Here is a 20,133-nt window from a genome sequence, read left to right as displayed (position 1 = left end):
CGTATAATGAGTTATTTTACTTTTTACTCCATATAAACCCAAGAATGTGACAGGCAAATAAACTTTATCTATTAAACAGTTTTCTTTTAAAATTTTAATTGATCACTGACAAGCTTCCTTCAGGGTTCTGACAAACATGTGATATAATCCAAAATCAAAAGCAGCTCCACTTTGCTGAAAATTCTCCTTCCCATGTTCTTTCCAACCGGTTCCCTTCCATCCATCCTGTGCCTTCCAGGTCCTTCCTGAAACTGAACTCCATGTGGATTTTTATGAGACTTTGTGAACTTTCCTGAAGCTAGAAACACATTTGTTTCTCTAGACTTTTGAAGTCTTCTGAAGGGTTTCTAATCTGAATATAATAGTTCAAAGCAAGGACACTGAAGTGTGACTCAAAATACTCAAAGCTCTTTAGGGCAACTACGTGAAAGTCTTTCTCTACCATGGCTGTGGAGATTACTGATTTCATTCTCACACTACCAGGTAATAATAATACTACCTCACAAGACTAAATGAGTTAACATATTGTTTTAAAATATACTGGGATTTGTTTTAATCAGGTATGATAAAACACAGATATGGAAATAGTTGTCATGAAAGAAGAAGTTTTTATACTCACAGATCCTGAGAAACAAGAAGCACAGCACATCATGCAAGGACGCATAGGGAAGCACCAGGGTTGGTCGGGAGGCAGAGAGCGAAGGGAAAATGTGGACAAGAGTCCTTATTATAGTTTTTGTGGGAAGGAACAGGTGATGCAGAGTACATAGGCTTAGAATTGGCTAGTTTGAATAATTTCAGCATGCTCTGGGGCATAGGGGCTGTCTCTGGTTTGTTGGTACCTTGCTCTAGGTGATTAGGGCAGGGGAATTGTGGCCAGGAGTGTAAGGGCTTGATAAAGAAGTAGTTGGGGCATGGGCTCTGGATAAATTGATTTGCATAAGAAAGGTGCAGTCACAGGGGAGTTGTTTACTCTCCGAAGGAATTGGCAAGTCCTGGTGGAGGGGTGCTTTCTCTCCAAGCTCAGCAAGGCGCCAAGATGTCAAGTAATCCTCCTCCTCGGCCTTCCAGAGTGCTAGGATTACAGGCTTGAGCCACCTGAAACTGAAAATAGAACATGTGATTAATACACATGTATATTTAGGATGACTCATGACATTTGGCATGCATTCAATAAATGGTATTTATTATTTAAATTATGAATTTATAGCTTAGAGGCGGTAAAGGGATATACCAAGATCATGTAGTTGACAATCATAGAAGGAATTAATTTAATCATTTAATTTATTTAATAATTTAATTCATTTAATCCTCACCAATAATTAGGTGGCTATTATTATCTTCATTATACATATATATATATTGCATATATGAAAGTCAATACAGAGAGAAAATAAACCATATGCCTAAATTCATTTACCTAATAAGAAGATAAGCTGGGAATCAATTCAAATGTTCTAAAATTTAATTTATTTTCTCTGTCCAAAATTAAAAAGCTATTTTATAGAATAAATGAAAAGAGTAATGAGTGAAAGCAAAGAGTAGAGGCAATATATAGGGGAAGGAAAAGAGAAGGAGAAAGAGGTGCAGAAAATTGGGAAGCAGGGACCCAGTTTGTGATAAGGTATTCAATATCCTTCACTGGAATGGCAGTTGAGCTAGGGTTGATCTTGTTTAGATCTCAGACTCTTCTAAGAAGTAATCACTTATCAATTAAACAAATATTGGCATATTTGAATTCCAGGCATTCCTCTTGTTTATTCCTCTTGTTATTGAAATTTACAACAATTTCAATAGTCTCTGCCTTGAGAAGTTTAATTGCAATGATGTCAACAACCAGGAGAATGCCTGGCCTGGCTTACAGGTGTGATTCCCTGTGACTGTCTCTACTACTATGTTTGTGTTTGTGCTCTTTAAAATAAGTTTACAGCAGAAAGGAACAAGGAAAAGATAAATCCACTGCAGCAGGAAGAAAGCAGTATTAGTTAACACTCCTTTCGCTTCTGTTTTTCCAATAAGGAAAATAATATTTAACGTGGAAACAGAAAAGGATTAACAAGGAATATGAGACTAAAACTGTGAGAGGATAAAAGGAGCGTATTCACCTCTTTATAGTATTTAAGGATATTACCCACAGAAATAGTATCTTAGGATATGAAAAATATCATTAATCAGTTGTAATTCTATAATTATATCTGCAAGAAGTCCTGGAGATGTAAAAAGTATCCTGAATTCATAAAAGGTAACTGAAATTTTAAAAATCTAAAAGGCAAGCTTAATATAGAGGCTCTGTGATTTTTGCACCACTTAGTAGAATGCACTGTGAAGGTCTGTGCAACGTGGTGTTCACTTAGGCGAAGGCCTCAGTTTACAAAAGACAACTCATAAGACAAACACTGTGCAGCCAAAGTAGAATTCCAGGTCTGAGATCTAGGCTCTATATTTGGACAAGTCTTACTACATTTGAACTGATTTGGTGGAGGATATAATATGCATTCTGATTAAACTTGCATATGATTGAAATTGGTTATGATCAATGATAGACTTGAGTTCCCTAAATTGCCATTGACCAGGAGGATGCTTAAACTTGGAAGTAATTAATTGTCCCAGCACAATATTGAAGTGTGACAGCAACTTTTAAATACAAGGTTCATATATTTTAGTTGACCATATGCCACGCTTATTTTTAAATAATGCCTCAAACAAAAAAACTTTGACAAATGATTCATATCCCTGATATATAAAGTGTTCCTACATATAAATAAAAAATCAAACAAACCAAAGGAAAAATGGGTAAAAATCTTGAGTAGGCACTTCACACACACAGAAAAAGATATTCAAAAGGGCAATAAATATATGAAAAGATGTTGAACTTCAAGAGTCATCAGAAAAATACAAATTATTATAATTGGGCTTCTTAATAGAAATATGGTAAGCTGGAAGATAATATGATAAGACCTTCATTATACACAATATTTATTGGTTTCTTCTATGGCAGATGAACAGATATTTCCTCTATATTTTTTTTTAACAGTGATGAACAGTAGACAGCCGTGTTTTACTCTTGATCTTAGAGGAAAAGCATCCAGTCTTTTGCCATTTACTATTTTGTTGGCTGTGGGGTTTTTTTTTGGTGGTTGTTTTGTTTTTTGTTTGGTTTGGTTGATATCTTTGTTTTGTAGATGCCCTTTCCCAGGTCTAGCAGGTTCCTTTTTACTCCTACTTTGTTGAGTGTCTTCATCATGAAAGGTGTTGAATTTTGTCAAATGCTTTTTATGCCTCTATTGAGATGGTCATGTGATTTTTGTCTTTATTCTATTGATGTGGTATATTACATTGATTGAATTTTGGATATTAAACCTATCTTGCATTCCTGGGATAAATCCTACTTGGTCATGGTGTATAATTCTTTTCCTATGTTGCTGGATTTGGTTTATTAGCTTTTTTTTTTTTTTTTTTTTTGAGACAGAGTCTCGCTCTGTTGCCCGGCTAGAGTGAGTGCCGTGGCGTCAGCCTAGCTCACAGCAACCTCAAACTCCTGGGCTCAAGCAATCCTCCTGCCTCAGCCTCCCAAGTAGCTGGGACTACAGGCATGCACCACCATGCCTAGCTAATTTTTTTTCTGTACATATTTTTAGTTGTCCAGATAATTTCTTTCTATTTTTAGTAGAGACGGGGTCTAGCTCTTGCTCAGGCTGGTCTTGAACTCCTGACCTCGAGCGATCAACCCGCCTCGGCCTCCCAGAGTGCTAGGATTACAGGCGTGAGCCACGGCGCCCGGCCTATTCGCATTTTGTTGAGGATTTTTGTGCTCATATTTGCAAGAGATACTGATCTGTAGTTTTCTTGTGATGTCTTTTCTGTTTTTGGTATCAGGTTAATGATGGTCTCATATAATTAATTGGAAACATTACCTCCTTTTCTATATTTTAAAAGAGTCTGTGAAGAATTTGCATTAATTCTTCTTTACATACTTGGTAGAGTCATCAGTGAAGCCATCTGGGCCTTGGCTTGTCTTTGTGGGTTTTTAAAATTATCATTATTATTATTATTATTACTAATTCAATCTGTTTGCTTATTGTAGGTCGATTCAGATTGTCTGCTTTTCTTGAGTTGGTTTCCATAGTTTGTGTCTTCCTGAGAATTTATTACCTCACCTAAGTTATTTGATTTATTGGGATACAATTATTCATAGTATTCCTTTATAATTTTTCTAAAATTTCTGTAAAGTCAGTAGTAATGGTCCCTCTTTGATGTCTGATTCTAGTAATTGGAGTTTTCTCTCTTTTTTCCTAGCCAAAGGTTTGTAAACCTTGCTGATCCTTTCAAAGAACTAGCTTTTGGTTTCATTGATTTTCTCTATTGTTTTCCGTTCTCCAGTTAATTAATTTCTACTCTAATATTTCTTATTTCCTTCCTTTTGCTTGCCTTAGATTTAGTTTGTTCTTCTTGTCCAGTATCTTAGTGGAAGTTTAGGTTATTATTTGGAGATCTTTTTTCTTTTTTAACATAAGGGTTTATAGCCTTGATGTAAATTTACATGTAAATTTTCCTCTAAGCCTTGCTTTAGCTGCATCCCATAAGATTTGGTATATTGTATCTTCATTTTCATTCATCTTAAAATATTTTCTATTCCCTTTTAGATTTTTTTCATTGACTTATTGGTTATTCTTTTTTAAAATTCTTTTTGTTTTTATAGATTTAGTGGGTACAGATGCACTTTTGTTGCATGGGTATATTATGGAGTGGTGAAGTCTGGCTTTTAGTGTACCCATCACTCAAATAGTGTGCATTGTACCCAATAGGAAATTTTTCATCCCTCACACTGGCTCCCACCCTCCCACCTTTTGAAGTCTCCAATGACTAATATCCTAGTCTGTATGTCCATGCATACCCATTGTTTAGCTCCTACTTACAAGTGAGAACATGTGGTATTTGACTTTCTGAGTCATTTCACTTAGGATAATGGCTTCCAATTCTATCCATGTTGCTGCAAAAGACATGATTTTATTCTTTTTATGGATGAGTAGTATTCCATGGTGTATATATATCACATTTTCTTTATCCAAGAAAAAGTGGACCCTTAGGTTGATGACCCATTGGTTATTTAAAAGTGTGATATTTCATGTCCACATATTTGTGAGTTCCCTCAACTTCTTTCTGTCATTAATTTCTAACTTAATACATTGTGGATGGTGAAAATACTTTGTATTATTTGGATTTGTTTAAGTGTATCAAATTTTGTTTTACCACCATGTGTCTTATGTCTTTTTTGTTCTGTGGTCTATCATGGAGAATGTACCGTGTATACTTGAGATGAATGTATATTCTGGTGTTGTCAGCTAGAGTGTTCTATAGATGTCTGTTAGGTCTAATTAGTTTATAGTGTTGTTCAAGTCTTTTATTTCCTTGCTGGTCTTCTGCCTAGTTTTTCTACCCATTATTGAGAGTAAGGTATTAGAATCTCCAACTATTACTGTTGAATTGTCTATTTCTCCCTTCATTTAAGTTTTTGGTTCATGGATTTTGGTGCTCTGTCATTAGGTACAGATATGTTTATAATTGTTATCTTCCTGGTGGTTGATTGTTCTATTGTTATTAACAATACCCTGTGCTATAGATTACTCTACAGACCAATCCAATCAAATTCTGTTTCCTTGAAGGAAGAGTTTCTGAGGTTAGTGTTTGGTTTCCCCCTGCAAAACAGGTGGTGTACGGATGAGCCTATATCTCCAATGAATTTACCACAACCTTCACTGTTTTTGAGATCACCTTCAGGCTTGAATTTTTCCATTCTCTGTTGCCAAAAAGTCAGTTCCTTTGGGAAGAGATTAGGAGCTATTTTATGGCTGCCTTCTCTCCTCAGGCAAAATCTCTGAGCTAAGGCTCTGAAGCTGAAGATAGGGACAATTCATGGTTTTCTCTGAGTAACATCTCTGCTTTTGTGTTAGGTCCAGAGCCAAGAGGGAGACACATGAAGCCTCAGGTGTAGCAAAATGCTGTTTATTTGAGCATCTGGGTGCAGATGGGTAGAGACTGAAAACAGAGTCCACATTAGGAAGGGGAGAGCAGTGGGTTTTATAGGAGGTTTGAATGGAAGTTTGGGGAGGCTTGGAGCTGAGCAGGAAGCCTATGTGTGGGCCACTAATCTCACGCTGTGGATCTTAAAGATTATCTGAGACATCCTAGAGACACATATAAAACCCTCTGGCTTTACAGAAGATTTATGATTGCCCATGTGTAAATGCTTACCATTCCCAGTTCTTTTCCAGCTGCTGCTACATTTTGGAGTGTTACATTCTCCCTGGTCTCATCCTGAGTTTCCCATCAAGTAAATGTGGGTTCAAAACAACACTCACAGACCATCTTGAATTAATGCTTGGCAAAGAAGTGATAGCAGATAATTTACTTACCAAGATGTACAGTAGACATATCAATAGGGGCCATTCACAGTGTTATTTGATAATAAATCATCAACTGATCAATGGATACAAATTCTTCCCATCCCTGTAAACATGTCCCCTTGTAACATGATTTTGCAGCAGCTTCCATCAAGAGGTGGCATCTATTTCCCACCCCATTGTATGTGACCTGACTTTGTGATTTGCTTTGAATAATAGAATATTGTGAAAATGGTATTGTGGAAGTGATGTAGGACTTTAAAGATTATGCCTCAAGAAACCTTGTAGTGTACCTCTTAAAACCTTGAGACCACTATGTAAGGAAACCTCATTTTAGCATCTCAGAGGATGGAAGATCACATGGAGAGAGAGTCCCAGCCATCTCAGTCATCCCAGCCAGTCCAGCTGACACCACGTACATGTTAGTGGGACCATCTTGAATCATGCAGTCCCAGTTAAACTGCTAGATGACCACAAAAATATATATGACCCCAGACAAAACCAGCAAAAGAATTGCCCAACTAAGCACAGCTCAAATTGTTGACCTGCAGAATTGTAAACAAGAGAAACAAGTGTTTTAAGCTACTAAATTTGAGGGGGATTTGTTACACAGATATGAATGAATGATGGATATAAACATTTAGCACAGTTCTGAGCACAAAGTAAGAGCCTAGGATAAGTAGCAGTTTATTACTTTTTGGGATCTTCTCATTGTCCCAAGCACTGGGTCTTCTCTGCTCTTGCCACAGCAGGGAGACTCCAAAATCACTTGAAATTCTGGGTTATTCATATTTACCTCTGGTGTAAGTTTCTGACTCCTTGGCTCTTTGTACCAAGCTCAGAGTTCCTGCTCTGAAAGATTCAGAGCTTCCAAATCTCTGGAGTGAGTAGAGGTATGAATGAGTAAGTATAGCTCACATTGCTTGCCTGATTTTGCAAACTAGCCTGGAGGGTCCACAGTCCTTTCTAGCTACACTTTCCCAGTGCTGGCCGTACTTTTGGTAAGTATGTTAGTTTGCCTTGTCACCTATGACAGGAAGAGAAGGATTTGGTATCCACATTGAGAACATTTATATATTTAAGTGGTTTAGAGATGCCAGGCAGTCACAGCTGGTAGCTTTTTGCTAGTTTTACTAATATTCTTTCAAAGAAATTGCATAACAGACAATTCTTATGGTTAGTATACTTCTTGTCATGGCAGTTGGAAGCTGGGTATACAGTTTTGTTTTGGTTTTCCACCAGATACTCCTAAGGACCTTCCTACTGAGCACCTACCAAGATTAGGACTAGGCCAAACTTTTTCTTGCTTTGGATTTTTTTTTTTTTTTTTTTTTGGAGACAGAGTCTTGCTCTGTTGCCTGGGCTAGAGTGCTGTGGTGTTAGCCTAGCTCACAGCAACCTCAAATTTCTCTGCTCAAGCAATCCTCCTGCCTCAGCCTCCCGAGTATCTGGGACTACAGGCACACACTGTGACACCAGGCTAATTTTCTATTTTTAGTAGAGACGGGATCTTGCTCTTGCTCACGCTGGTCTCGAACTCCTGACCTTGAGTGATCCTCCCACCCCTCCCAGAGTGCTAGGATTACAGACATGAGCCAGGGCCCCCAGCCTTGTTTTGGATTTTAAACTAAATAGGAACAGAAAGCAGCATATGTGTTTTACTTAGAAATACTGAATTTAACAGAAGAAATAGTTGAAACTGACAATAGAATAATGTCATAAATTATGAGGGAAAAGCACTTTCCATTTAGTTTTCTATACTTAATCAAACTATCAATCAAAAGTGAGTATGTTATAAAGCTATTTACAGAGGCACCTTCTTAGGAAACCCCTGGAAGTTGTTCTCCATCAAAATAACACAAGACTCAAAAAAAACCATCAAAAAAGAAAACATGGGGATCCAAAACAGGAAGAAGGCAAAGTACATCCCCAGGTTAATGAGAAAAAAAGCCAAAAGAAGACACCTGTGTAGCATGCCTAGAGAACAACCAGTCTAGATTAAAGCAGGAGGACAAAGGCTCCAGAGAGGAGATCACTAAGAAAAATATTAAAATCTATAGGTTCTTAGAGATGTTGAAAATCTTCTCCAGTCTCAAATCTTGAGAAATCCATTGTTGACATGTGTTACATTTCATTTCAGGCTTTTTCTATGAAGGTTTACAGAGAAAAAATCTTTAAATCTTTCTTCCAGTTTAATATTAAACAATATGAAACAAATGGAGCCTCTCGCCAGCATATTCCTATCTATTTTTTCAAATGGAATGTCCTTTGGCCCTCCTGTGACTCAGTCTTCTAGTGGTTTTCCCAGCATTACATGGTAAATCCACTCTAATATGCCCACTTTTCTGAACTTTTGATCTCTTAATTCTGCCATCTGTCACAACAGTTTTGGCATTTCTACTACATTTAGTGAGAGCCACTTATTTTTCTAACCAGTAGCCATCCTAACAATGTGTTGGGTTCTTGCCCATGTGTAAAAAGTCTGTATTCAGGGAGTGTGTACCCATATCAATGAACTCTCCTTATCTAACTTTATGTTCCACTCTTCTTGTTCAGGAACACTTAGAATCTAGTTCTGTACAGGGCAGATTTTGAGTGGGTGGCAGAAGCACATAATGTTTCACAGGACAAAGTCATTTGTACTATTTTCAAGCAAGAAGGATATCCCAACCTTTAATAAGGAGGGGTGGACTACTTCTAAAAGTTTCTAGGGTCCTGGAGATTCTGGAGAATTGAAAGTTCTAACACATCAAACTGAATGTCTCCATCCAATGTCTCATGCTTCTATTCTTTTCCAGTCAAGGCCATGACCTTGGCATAGAAAATTATCTAGCTTGGGAACTTAACTTTGTTTGGAGTTCTACATAATATTCCTATGATTAAGTCTTGGGCCTGAAGCTTAGCTTTTTGTATACTTAAGTTGTAGGACATGTATACAATTCCATACAGGCACACTTTCATGGTCAGCCTTTGTTCAATAATATATCATTTTCAGCCTCTAATTGTTTCTCTCCAAAACATCAATTTCCTCTAGCAATGATTACCCACTTCTATTACCTTATAATTACCATTCCTCCATGCTTCTCAAGCACATGATACATCACATCTGCTAGTACGTATCCTTCAAAATGTATACACTATACCAGTTCAACTTTGGTGAAAGTTTTAACAGCTGTACTGCTACTTTGTGCTAGTGGCTGTTTGTGCTCCACCCATCCCCTCTTTATCAACCAGGTAGTGAATAATTCCCCTTCAGAAATCCCCTCTTAGCATCTTGTTTCTCAGAACATTTTTGGTACCAACAACTGTAGGTTGGGTTCCCTGGAAAGCAGACTCTAAGGTAGAGATTTGCATTCAGAAAGTTCACTAGAGCATTACCTCGGGATCAATATCTGGTGGGTTGAGGCAAGCAAAGAAGAGAAGCAGGATTTGTTACAGGGAAGAACTGGGCTGCAGTGCAAGCAAGAATGGCCATCAGCTTTCCCCTTGGGGGTCTCTGTACCTGGGACGGCCCTTCAAAGTTGTCCTAAGTTGAGCAGTCAGGATTTGGCCTTTATACCCCTCATGGATCAGTAATTGGATACAGACTGGAAAGGGGATAAACTTGGCCTGAGGCAATTCCTGAAGAGTGACGACAACTGAGAACCATCATGTGACAACCTTCCAAACAGCCATCTTTGTCAGGGGGGCTCAGGTAATCTGGATAATATACCATCTGTGATAGAGTGAGAAGGAGGAGAGAGATAAAATGAGTGCAAGCAAACTATGAGATTAAAGAACCACCACAGAGATGCTGCAGAAAACATTTTATTGGACATAGAGGAAGGGCTGGTTCCAAAGCTGAGGGACTCAGGGTTGAGAGGGGAAATCCCATCCTTCAAAAGATAAAGGGCATTCCTGTTCAGGTGCCAAAACCTCAGTGTGCTAAAGATCAGACAATAAGGGAAGGTTTTGTACAGCCAGAGAGAGGCTCTGGATTCCACTAGCATTGCCCTCTCTTCTCCTGAGGCAATGGTCCTGCTCCCACTCTGCCTTGGGGCTCCCACAGAAGAATGGCAGGTAAGGGGACATGTTATAGATGAAGACTGATCTGAAAAGAGTTGTAAACTGACAAGACATGTTTGTCCTAGGGGACCAAAAAATGTTATAAATTAGAACCTAGATTATATGACTATAACCCAGTTGGGATGTCTAGGGACATTGATATTCAGGATATGACAGCAGACTGAACCATTCTCATGGAAGGAGGATTTTCCTTTGATGGATATGAATGATTCAATTTGTAGCAGAGGTCTGGAGACAGGATTTCCACTTTTATTCTTCACCCACATACTCTTACAAGGAGAAATAGCAGTAGTCTTCCAAATATAAATCTACTTGGTGGAGAGTGGGAAATTTGGCAGTATGAAGGTGATTTAATGAAGTGGAGGCCATTTAGAAAGAGAGTGTGGCAAGAAGATAGATTTTTTTTGCAACAAGTCTTTAGGTGAGAATCAGGATGGCTCCTGCCCCTAACTCTGCCTTCCTATTTAGTTTTGGATTGCTTCAAGTATGCCAGGATGTCTGACTTGACTGTGCTGACTGTAGCCTGGTGGGACCAGCGCATGACGGGGACTCCATTGGGCCCCACCAGGAACTTCTCAAAGTTCCAGCGGACATCATGGACTTTTATGGGTTCCCAGGAGATATATCGGTATGAGGCCAAAATCTCAGAGGGGTGAGGACAGGATTTCTGAAGCAAAGAGATGAAAAAAGGAAATAACATTATTTCTGCTCCTGAACGTCTAGACTGTTCTCACCCACAGGTACTCTACTTCCTTCTATACCTATATATTTTAATTTTTTGTTATTCCCAATAAATCCCATAAATTCTTTAAATCACCACCATGCCAACTACCAAGAATGTTGTAGATGTTATAGCAAAAGTCTGCTCTTTCTTTCAGTTTCTCCTCATGACTCCATCATCAACTTATGCTGCCATAGGCAAGATTTGTTACTTCTCAAGCTTTTAGTTTCTTTTTCTTCAAAGTAAATGGCTTGGATTACAATGTGGTTTCCCAGGTCTTAGGGTTCCATGAGCCAGTAACATGTCAATAATTATTTTTGGGGACCAATATTGAGTTACTAATATTTTGTCAAATAAGAAAAAAAATTAAAATACCATAATTCATCACTTAATTCAAAAAGACCTTTGGAGAAATAAACTGCATATGGGTCATAATCTTTGAACAAAGGGCAGCCTTATGAGTTAGATGAGCTGAGTTTGTAAAATCCTTCTTACACTGTTCTACTATCTTCAATTTACTGAAGATATTTAAAAATCTTAATTTGGGCTAGTCTTGGTCCACAGTCCAGCATATAGGAACAAATCACTCTGGTGGTTTTTAGGGTCCTTTCAATTCTGGCATTCCCTATGTCTAAAAATCAGTGTTTCATAAAAGGTACTACTACGTCATATCGTATCTGTTGATTTCTAACTCCTTCTCCAGTACAAGCTCATCAAAGGTAGAGACTGTGGCTTATTCATCTTTATATCCTTATTATTTAGCCTGCCTTATAGCTAGCAGACACTCATTACATGTACCTTGAATGAATGAATATCAATGAGCAAAAGAGGGTGATCGCAGTAAAAGCTGTCATTCCACACAACTCTCTTCACAAAGCCAGAGCCTGCCCATAGATACTAACAGATTAGACCCCCATCCCATGCTGATCTGGAAATTTCCTCCAAAAAGACCAATCCACCTTCAAACATAAGCCCTTGCGTTCCACCACACCAGCTCTATCCTAGAAATATTAAGGAAGAGGAGGAGACTTAGACCAAGAATTCACTCACCTTCAAGAAGGTAAAGATGTTCTGTTCTTTTTCACCATTCACATCCCCTTTCTCAAAAAGCTGGAAATTAGGTACAAATCCTCCCCCTGGGCGGACATACCTGCAACAAGCCATAACGTTCCCAGGAAGCTTCAGAATATGAGCGAGAAGGTTATGATAGGACACTAGGATTTGAGGTCACAAGAAAGGGCAGAAAGAGGGGGTTAGTGGAGAAATAAGGTCATTTTTTTTTACTTTAGGCTCCCCGGTTCATTTTATTTCTCTCTGTCCTATAGCCCATCTCTGTTCTCTCATCATTTCTGTGCTCCTTTCTCCACAGTCCATCCAGGTCTCAGCCAGGGATTGGGACAGTGTCTCTGGAAACTACCAGGCTCTCATGAGGGTGGGCCAGTGTTATAATCGGCTTGCAGATGCTCCTGAGCCTATCAATCCACTGCCTCCTCAGGAAGGTCCTGAGCTGGAAGGACCTCTGGAGACTGAGGGAAGGTGGACAGGGGCTTCCTATTGTGTTTCAAGCAGGCACTTACTTGAGTCCAGGGAGAATCTCTTTGTTGTCTCCTGGTTCTTGCTTTCCAAACTGGTTGCAGGGAAAGCCCAACACAACTAGGCCAGAGGTCTTCAGCTCCTCCTGGAGTGCGTTTAGTTCTGTGATTACAGAAGGAACAACATATTGGCCTGGCTAGAGATTCTGCTTTGTGCAGGGATCTTTCCCTGGGGTTTCCCATTTTACAGAGAAGGAAATAGAGGTGTGGAGGAGGGGCACCTCTAGCTCAGAGAGACTGTCCATGGCATGGCCGAAGTTAGACACCAGATCTTCAGACATGCACTCAAAAGCCCTTTATTGTAGTGCAGGATTTCCCAAACCTGCAGCACGTCAGAAGCAGCTGAAGGCTTCCTTAAAAATAGAGATGCCCAGGTCCCATTCGAGAAACTCTTCTGTTCCTCTGAGATGGGATTTCATTATCTTTACTATTCAAAGGGTGATTTATAAACAAATCCAGGTTTTGAAGATCATTGCTCATCGGTTGGCCTTCTCTGGTTGGTTAATTCATAGATTGAATCTTTCTTTTGTAAAGAAAAACAACAATGAGGTCTGAGCCTTTCTTCCCTGTATGGGCTGGCTCGCTCTGAGTGGACTAGAAGTAAACCTGACAGGCAAAGAGAACCAGAGAAATATCAAGACGTGCTTCTTGCTGCTCTTCAACAATCCTTGAGGTGTAAAGGAAGCATTCTACCTAAAAACCCTCAGTGATATGCCAAAAAAACAAGCTTCGATTGCCTTTTTCCACGGCCAGGAAGTCTTCCAACTTGTCTGCTCAGACTTTTATAATCAGCTTCTTTGTTAGCCCTTTCTGAGCTGGATGCCTTCTGTCCCTTCACAGATGCTAGCCAGTCCCGCTGATTCAGCTCAGCCAGCTGGTATCTCCTCTTAGTCCTTTGTAAAAAAAAATAGATATTGCTTTCCTGTTTTCACAGTACTGAGTACGTCCCCCCCTAGCCTTCCCTCTTGTCTTCAGCACTGCAGATAATGACTTCCTTAAGGGAAGAGACAAGAAATTAGGAAGCCTATTTTCCAATTCTTGAGTAACTATTCCTCATCTGTTATTTGCAGAACAGAAAATAAATAACTTGATTTTTAAAGTTCCTAAAACTGGTAAAATAAATTACGGTCTAACAAATATTTTTCAGTCTTAAAAAATAAGGAAATGGTCTGAACTCGAAAGTATTTTTTATTAATTAAAAAAGCAAAGCAGCAAATTGTATGAAAAGCAGAAAAAAGAAACTATATATTTTGTAAACATGATAATGTTGTTCATCTGTAGGGAGAGGAAGGAGATAGAGACTTTTCATTCTAAATTTTTTGTTCCTTTTGAATTTTGAGACTTGTGAAAATATTACCTATTTGAAATATGATTATTAATAGAAATAAAAAATGAAGTTCTTATTACCTCAAACATAAGAAGTACATCTGTCTCTGGTATAATTCATCCTGTCATTGTTCATTGTTTTTTTAAACTACACTGCCTATGACAAAGAGAGAGGGAGAAAACTACACCCAAAGGAGGAGTTGAGGCAGGAGAGGGAGTATTTGCCTCTGTTAATCACCTCCTCTCCCAGCTCTCACTCCAGTCAAATGTAGCTCTGGGTATAAACTCCTTTTCCCTCTTCTTCCTGTCATGGTAAGTTACCTGTAAAACCCCAGAAAAGTCTCAAAAACATGGATTCTCTCTCCTATATTTACCAAGAAGACTTTTGGAAACTTCTGAGAGGCTCCTAATTCTCAGCTATATATTGATCTCCTGAAAATCTCAGGGCAAAGCAGAAGCAAGCATGGGGAAAGGGTCAGCATGTTTTTTTCTTTAAAGAGCCAGATAGTAAATATTTCAGACTTAGTGGGACATGTGGCCTCTATCGCCACTACTCCTGCAACTATCCAATTCTGCCTTAGAGCATGAAAGCAGCTCTAGACAATATGTAAATGAACAGGTATGGGTGAATTCCTTTTTTTTTTTTTTTTTATGAGACAGAGTCTTGCTCTGTTGCCCGGGCTAGAGTGCCATGGCATCAGCCTAGCTCACAGCAACCTCAACCGCCTGGGTTCAAGCAATCCTTCCACCTCAGCCTCCCGAGTAGCTGGGTCTACAGGCATGCGCCATCATACCCGGCTAATTTTTTGTATATATTTTTAGTTGTCCAGCTTATTTCTTTCTATTTTTAGTAGAGACAGGGTCTTGCTCTTGCTCAGGCTGGTCTCGAACTACTGATCTCGAAAGATCTGCCCGCCTCAGCCTCCCAGAATGCTAGGATTACAGGCGTGAGCCACCATGCCCAGCCATGGCTGCATTCTAATTAAAAAAAACTCTGTTTACAAAAATGGGCTGGCCAGATTTGGCCTGTGGGCCACAGTTTGTTGACTTCTGACAATGGAGGATGAAGTCACTTGATTATGAGTATTTATTTGGGTCATAATTTGTGGACTTCTATTAATAACATTGGAGGATGAAGTCACTTAACTATCAGCATTTATTTTGGTGCATAATTAGAATTAGAATATAATTCCAGGTGATATAGAATATAATCAACAGGAAAATTTAGTCCCAAGGAGATGTGGCTATGAATTCTTACCAGGATATTGAGCTGTCAGACCACAATAGGTGGCCACGTTGACAAATAGGACATGCTTGCCCACATACCGCTTGAACTGAATGTGTTCATTTCCATTAATAGCAAAGGCTTCATAGTCAAAGATCGTGCCTTTCACATCTTTGTAGCAATCCATCTGGAAGATTTTATTAAATGATAATATTAGTATACTAACAACAATTCCTAGCATCTGCTTAATCTTTCAAAGCACCCAAAAGATAAGACATATATTAACTGAGACCCAGAAAACAAATAAGAGTTGTCTAAGGTATCAGAGACAAGACTGAAATTCAGTCTTGTGGCTTGGAAATTAAGAGTTAAGTCTCTCTTCCTATTATCCTGACAGAGGCAAGATACCAGGAAATACTTGGATGAATGGAAAAGAGCAGAGATTCATGAGCTGGGATGGGAGAAGCTGGAAGCAAGTGGGGCCAAAGACGAAAACACACTGCCTTTCATGCTTCTGTGAAAGGCTACTCCTTGGCTCCTGGATTCAAAGCATCCTGCTTGGACTCTCTCCGATAAGGGCAGGTTTTAAATTGCTCAACTATCTTAGGATGGCCTAGTTACTTTCCTTTTCCCAGGTCTTCTGACTTCTTATCCCACTCATCAGCATGGTAGAGTGGAAAGATCTGTGGTCTGGGAATCAGAAGACAGCTCTATTGTTAAATTCCTTTGTGAACCCGGGTAATTCTCATCCCTGGCCCTCAGTTTCCCCAGGAGTAAAATGAAGACATTCACCTAGGTTACTATTAGAACATCAAGGGGCCTTCTAGGTTTAACATTCTAGAATCTAATATTATCCCAACCTTGAATAATTTTCTTTCTCCCATCACTCACTCATATGATGGTCTTACAAGCCAATACTATGAAACTCCAGTTTTTTGTAGAAAGGAGATCTACAAGAAAGAGAACAGATTTCCTTTTCCAAGAAAGGAGATGGAGAGCCCTAAAGTCCATCTGCAAGTAGGTCACTGAAATCTGTCTGGCATCGTCTGACCTATCACACACCCCACACCTCACCCTGTTGTGCTCCAGGTGTGTAATACCCACCTTCATCATCAGCTCCATCTTCTATCCCATTCCTTCTCAAATCTCCTGAACATATTTGAGTAGACTTCCACCTAACATTTGTTAACTTCTACATAGCAGAAATAAGTCCTACCTGAAAATTTCATTGCATGTTCTTATGTTAAATCCCGCTGCAAGGGAGGACTCCTCTTACTCCTCCTCTGTCCCTATCCTTGCAGGGTCCGTGCAGTACCCAAGGTGTACTGATGCTACAAGTGCTCACTGGCACAACCTGATCCTATCTTTCCCCTATATTGGGGAAGCTGCTACAAATTGCTCATGGAACACAGGGAGTGTGAAAAGGAAGCTATATGTCCAAACCATCCAGTGAGAAAAAAGAAGAAAGGAACTGTCTAGAGAAAGGAGAGAAGGGTATTATCTGATAAGAAAGGTCCAGACTTAAACTGGGATTAAACTAGACTCCTAAGAAATGCAGTGGACTAGAAAAGATTTTAGCCAAACACCATCTGCCCCTGTCCAGAGAAGTTGTAATGCAAAACAAAATAAAACTCAACTTTTTCCAATTCTATAAGTCCACTGACTCTATCACTAGCATACCAGATTGTAGCTACTCACTCCCTACTCTTGGGAAGAAAGATGTTTTTTCCCTAGGTAGGTTTTTACACCTTTCCCTAAATTTATACACACATATGTGAACCAGCAAAACTAAGGCATATATATAAAGAATATTATATGAAAACATCTGTTCCTATAAATTACTGACATCGTGTTGGGTACTAGGGTACAGGAGCTCAAACAGATTGAACTTAAAGACTCCCTTCAGTCCAGTTAACTCCTGATGTTGATTGCTGTTCCAAATTTATTCAAGTCTGCATCATGTATCTCAAATACCTCCAGACTCAGCCTTTATTAAGCAAATTCTATAGTCCTAAGTCTCCACACCCAATTAGGCAGCACTGTGTTACATCAAAACCGTATCAGTTCTCAAAATAGAATGTCACCCAGAAGGTTATCTAGTTAATTTTAGAGGTGGAAGGGGAGATCTCACCAGAGCTGCCTTTTGTAGAATACATCATATGCTAATAATTGTTGCTCACCCATCCGCAAAGTAGATACTGTCACCCATAAACTTATAATTAGAAAGCAGAGGCTAACAGAAGTGAAGTGACTTGTCCAAGGCCAAAAGTGGTAACTGATTATGTGAATGGAAGTTTGCTTATCCCTAATGTCATGATTCCTCTTTGCCTCCAAGTCATCTTCTTCATTACAGTCCTTTCCTGAGTTTCCCCTTCCACTGCCATACACATGTTTTATCAATGAGACAACAGAGCCATGAACTGAGAATAGAACTGAGGCCAGAATCCAAGACACCTGACTCCAAATCCAGTTGTTTTAGGCCTCCGATTATTTTTTCCATGTGTTTTATGGTTTTCTGATAACTTTATGACTTTATCCATCTCTAAAACTTCCACATTAATTTTTTTTTCCTCTGCATGGGATTCTTGCCAAATTGCTTCTGAGATGGCTCAGCTCAGTCTCTCCTCTGAAGCCTGTCAGTTCCCACCTACTCTGACGCCTATTGCTGTCCCACACCTCAGACCCAGCTCCGATGCAAATACTGATGCAGCTGGAGGGGTTCTCAGGGGGCTTCCACCTGAAAAGGAGAGGAGAAAGGGCTACAGCAAGGAGACTTTCTTTCCCAACCATATTCAACTCAAACACCACCCATTCATGGGAGTAAAGATGATTCAAAGAGAAAAGTTTAGGGGAGTCTGCAAAGAAGAAGAAAGCAGAGGTCAGAGTCTTAAAAGAAGACTGCAGGGCAGGATCTAGATGCAGGACAGAAGAAGTAACATTTGAGCCCTACCGTGTGCTCCCTGGAGCTCACTCACCTTCACCTTCTCCGACTTGGGGTTTGTTTGTATGAAGCCAGATAGGAGAAGCGGGAAAAGATACCTGACTCTCAACTGTGCAGTCATGACTAGTGTTTGCAAATCACCGGTCTGAGGGCCTGAGGTCCTCACTCACCTCTGCAGTCTTTTGATACCTTGGCAAGGACTATCACAAGCTGCATGAGTGGGGCGTGAGAACCACAGAGCTCAAACCATGTCCTCACCTACACACACCCCCATAAACACTTCAGTGTTCACCAGTGCAGTGAGGACGTGGGACTCATATAAATTCTGGCAGAATTATAAAAAGGGGATGGCAAACCCTCTTAGGTCGTTGAAAACTATTGTCCATTTTTCCTAACGGATACTGATGCAGCCTCTCAGACATTTTCAATGAAGTCATCACAAAAGGACCTAAACATTCCAAATACTATTTCTAATGTTATTTGAGTCTTTAAAAAGTCAAAGGATGAACCACCTAAGATCTCTCAAAGAGCTTTGGGAGGAAACTGGCCTGAATGGGGGATATATTCACAATATATATGCCGTCTGCACATTAATATATTCATTATATGAATGCTTACAAATGCTTTCAAGTGCTTATAAATCAGTAACAAGACACTACCAGACCAATAAAAAAATGCGCATCAGACAGAGAATCAAATGGCATCTGTGGTAGGCTACAATGTTCTCCCTCACCAATAATCAAAGTATAAATAAGAAAAGACACATTGTGCCTTTATCAGATTGGCAAAAGTTAAAAGGAATGGTGATTAGCAGCCTGCTCCCAGGCTGGATGTTGGCAGACTGACAAAGTTAAAAGGAATGGTGGTACCCAGCCTGGGTGCAGGCTGGTATAGGAGGCTCTTGCATACAAGGTGGGGGGTGGGGAATGCTTAATGTTGCCAACTTTCTGGATGATAATCTGCCACTCTGATTTTTTTTTAAAACTAAGTAACTTTTTTGGAAATAATTATAAATTTACAAAGAAGTTGCTCCTCTTAATCTTCTGGAAGCCCCAGGGCCCAAGAAGAATCATGGAAATGAGACAAAAGTTCCTCTAAGAATAAAAATACTTTGCTTCTCAACCAACATACAACCCCCCATCCATTCAGCAACAGTTTCCAACGACTGCTCAATAGTCCTGGCTAAAATTTTGGAATAGATGAATTGATGAATGCAAACCTAGAGCCCTATGAATTGTTGGCTTTCTCACACAAATAGCATATTTAATCCCCACTGACCTCACAGGAAGCTGACCAAGACCTTCTTCCCTCTTGTTTACAGTACAGTTTTCTTTTTTGGAGCTCAGTGCTAACGTGTGAGTTAATTATACTGTTAAGTTCATGACTGTTATTGAGCAAATGGGCTCGCTGCCCAAAACACATAGAAGCCAATACCATGGCACCAGCTTTTGAGAAAAGAAAGGCTTCATTGTGAGGCTGGCTAGCAAGGAGACAGGAGATGCAGCTCAAACCTGTCTGGAGAAAGTTTTAAGGGGTCAGAGGGCAAGGGAAAACATTTAGGAATGTTGGCTTGCTAACATTTAGGGTCTGATTGGAGGGTTTCAAATTTGACCATTGGCAGTAAGGTATGTTGAGGCAGATTTTAGTACCGGATCTTTCTGGCCAATGAAACCCTCGCTTCTGAAAGAGTTCTGGCAGTCAGGTTCTGGTAATGGACTGGTCTTCTCATTTTCTTAGTTTCTGGCGGTAGAGGGGTGGGAGAGGTTCCAGATGTTGTTAGGGGTCAAAGCTTCTTCTATTGTACATGCCCGGGCTATATGACTTTGGTTCTGTTATACCTACAAGGTAACTTGACATTCTGT

At 39.6% G+C, this 20,133-nt stretch overlaps 1 protein-coding gene across 2 annotated transcripts; it reads right to left on the bottom strand.

The window, feature by feature from the left end:
* Positions 1-10,192: 10,192 nt before the first annotated feature.
* Positions 10,193-18,491, bottom strand: GPX5 (glutathione peroxidase 5). Of its 2 annotated transcripts, XM_045552050.1 has the most exons (5): positions 18,306-18,479; positions 15,364-15,517; positions 12,765-12,882; positions 12,238-12,337; positions 10,193-11,133 (listed from the first exon to the last, which is right to left on the bottom strand). In XM_045552050.1, the coding sequence occupies exons 1-5, from the start codon at positions 18,390-18,392 to the stop codon at positions 10,927-10,929; spliced, it is 666 nt and encodes a 221-aa protein (XP_045408006.1). In that variant the 5' UTR covers positions 18,393-18,479; the 3' UTR covers positions 10,193-10,926. The 2 variants fall into 2 exon arrangements, with proteins under 2 accessions (XP_045408006.1, XP_045408007.1); XM_045552051.1 differs by lacking the exons at positions 10,193-11,133; positions 12,765-12,882 and having other exon boundaries at positions 12,276-12,337; positions 18,306-18,491.
* Positions 18,492-20,133: the final 1,642 nt, after the last annotated feature.

This window comes from Lemur catta, chromosome 5, assembly GCF_020740605.2.
Source record: "Lemur catta isolate mLemCat1 chromosome 5, mLemCat1.pri, whole genome shotgun sequence".
In the NCBI taxonomy this organism is placed as follows: domain Eukaryota; kingdom Metazoa; phylum Chordata; class Mammalia; order Primates; family Lemuridae; genus Lemur; species Lemur catta.
This window is presented reverse-complemented; position numbering and strand designations above follow the sequence as displayed.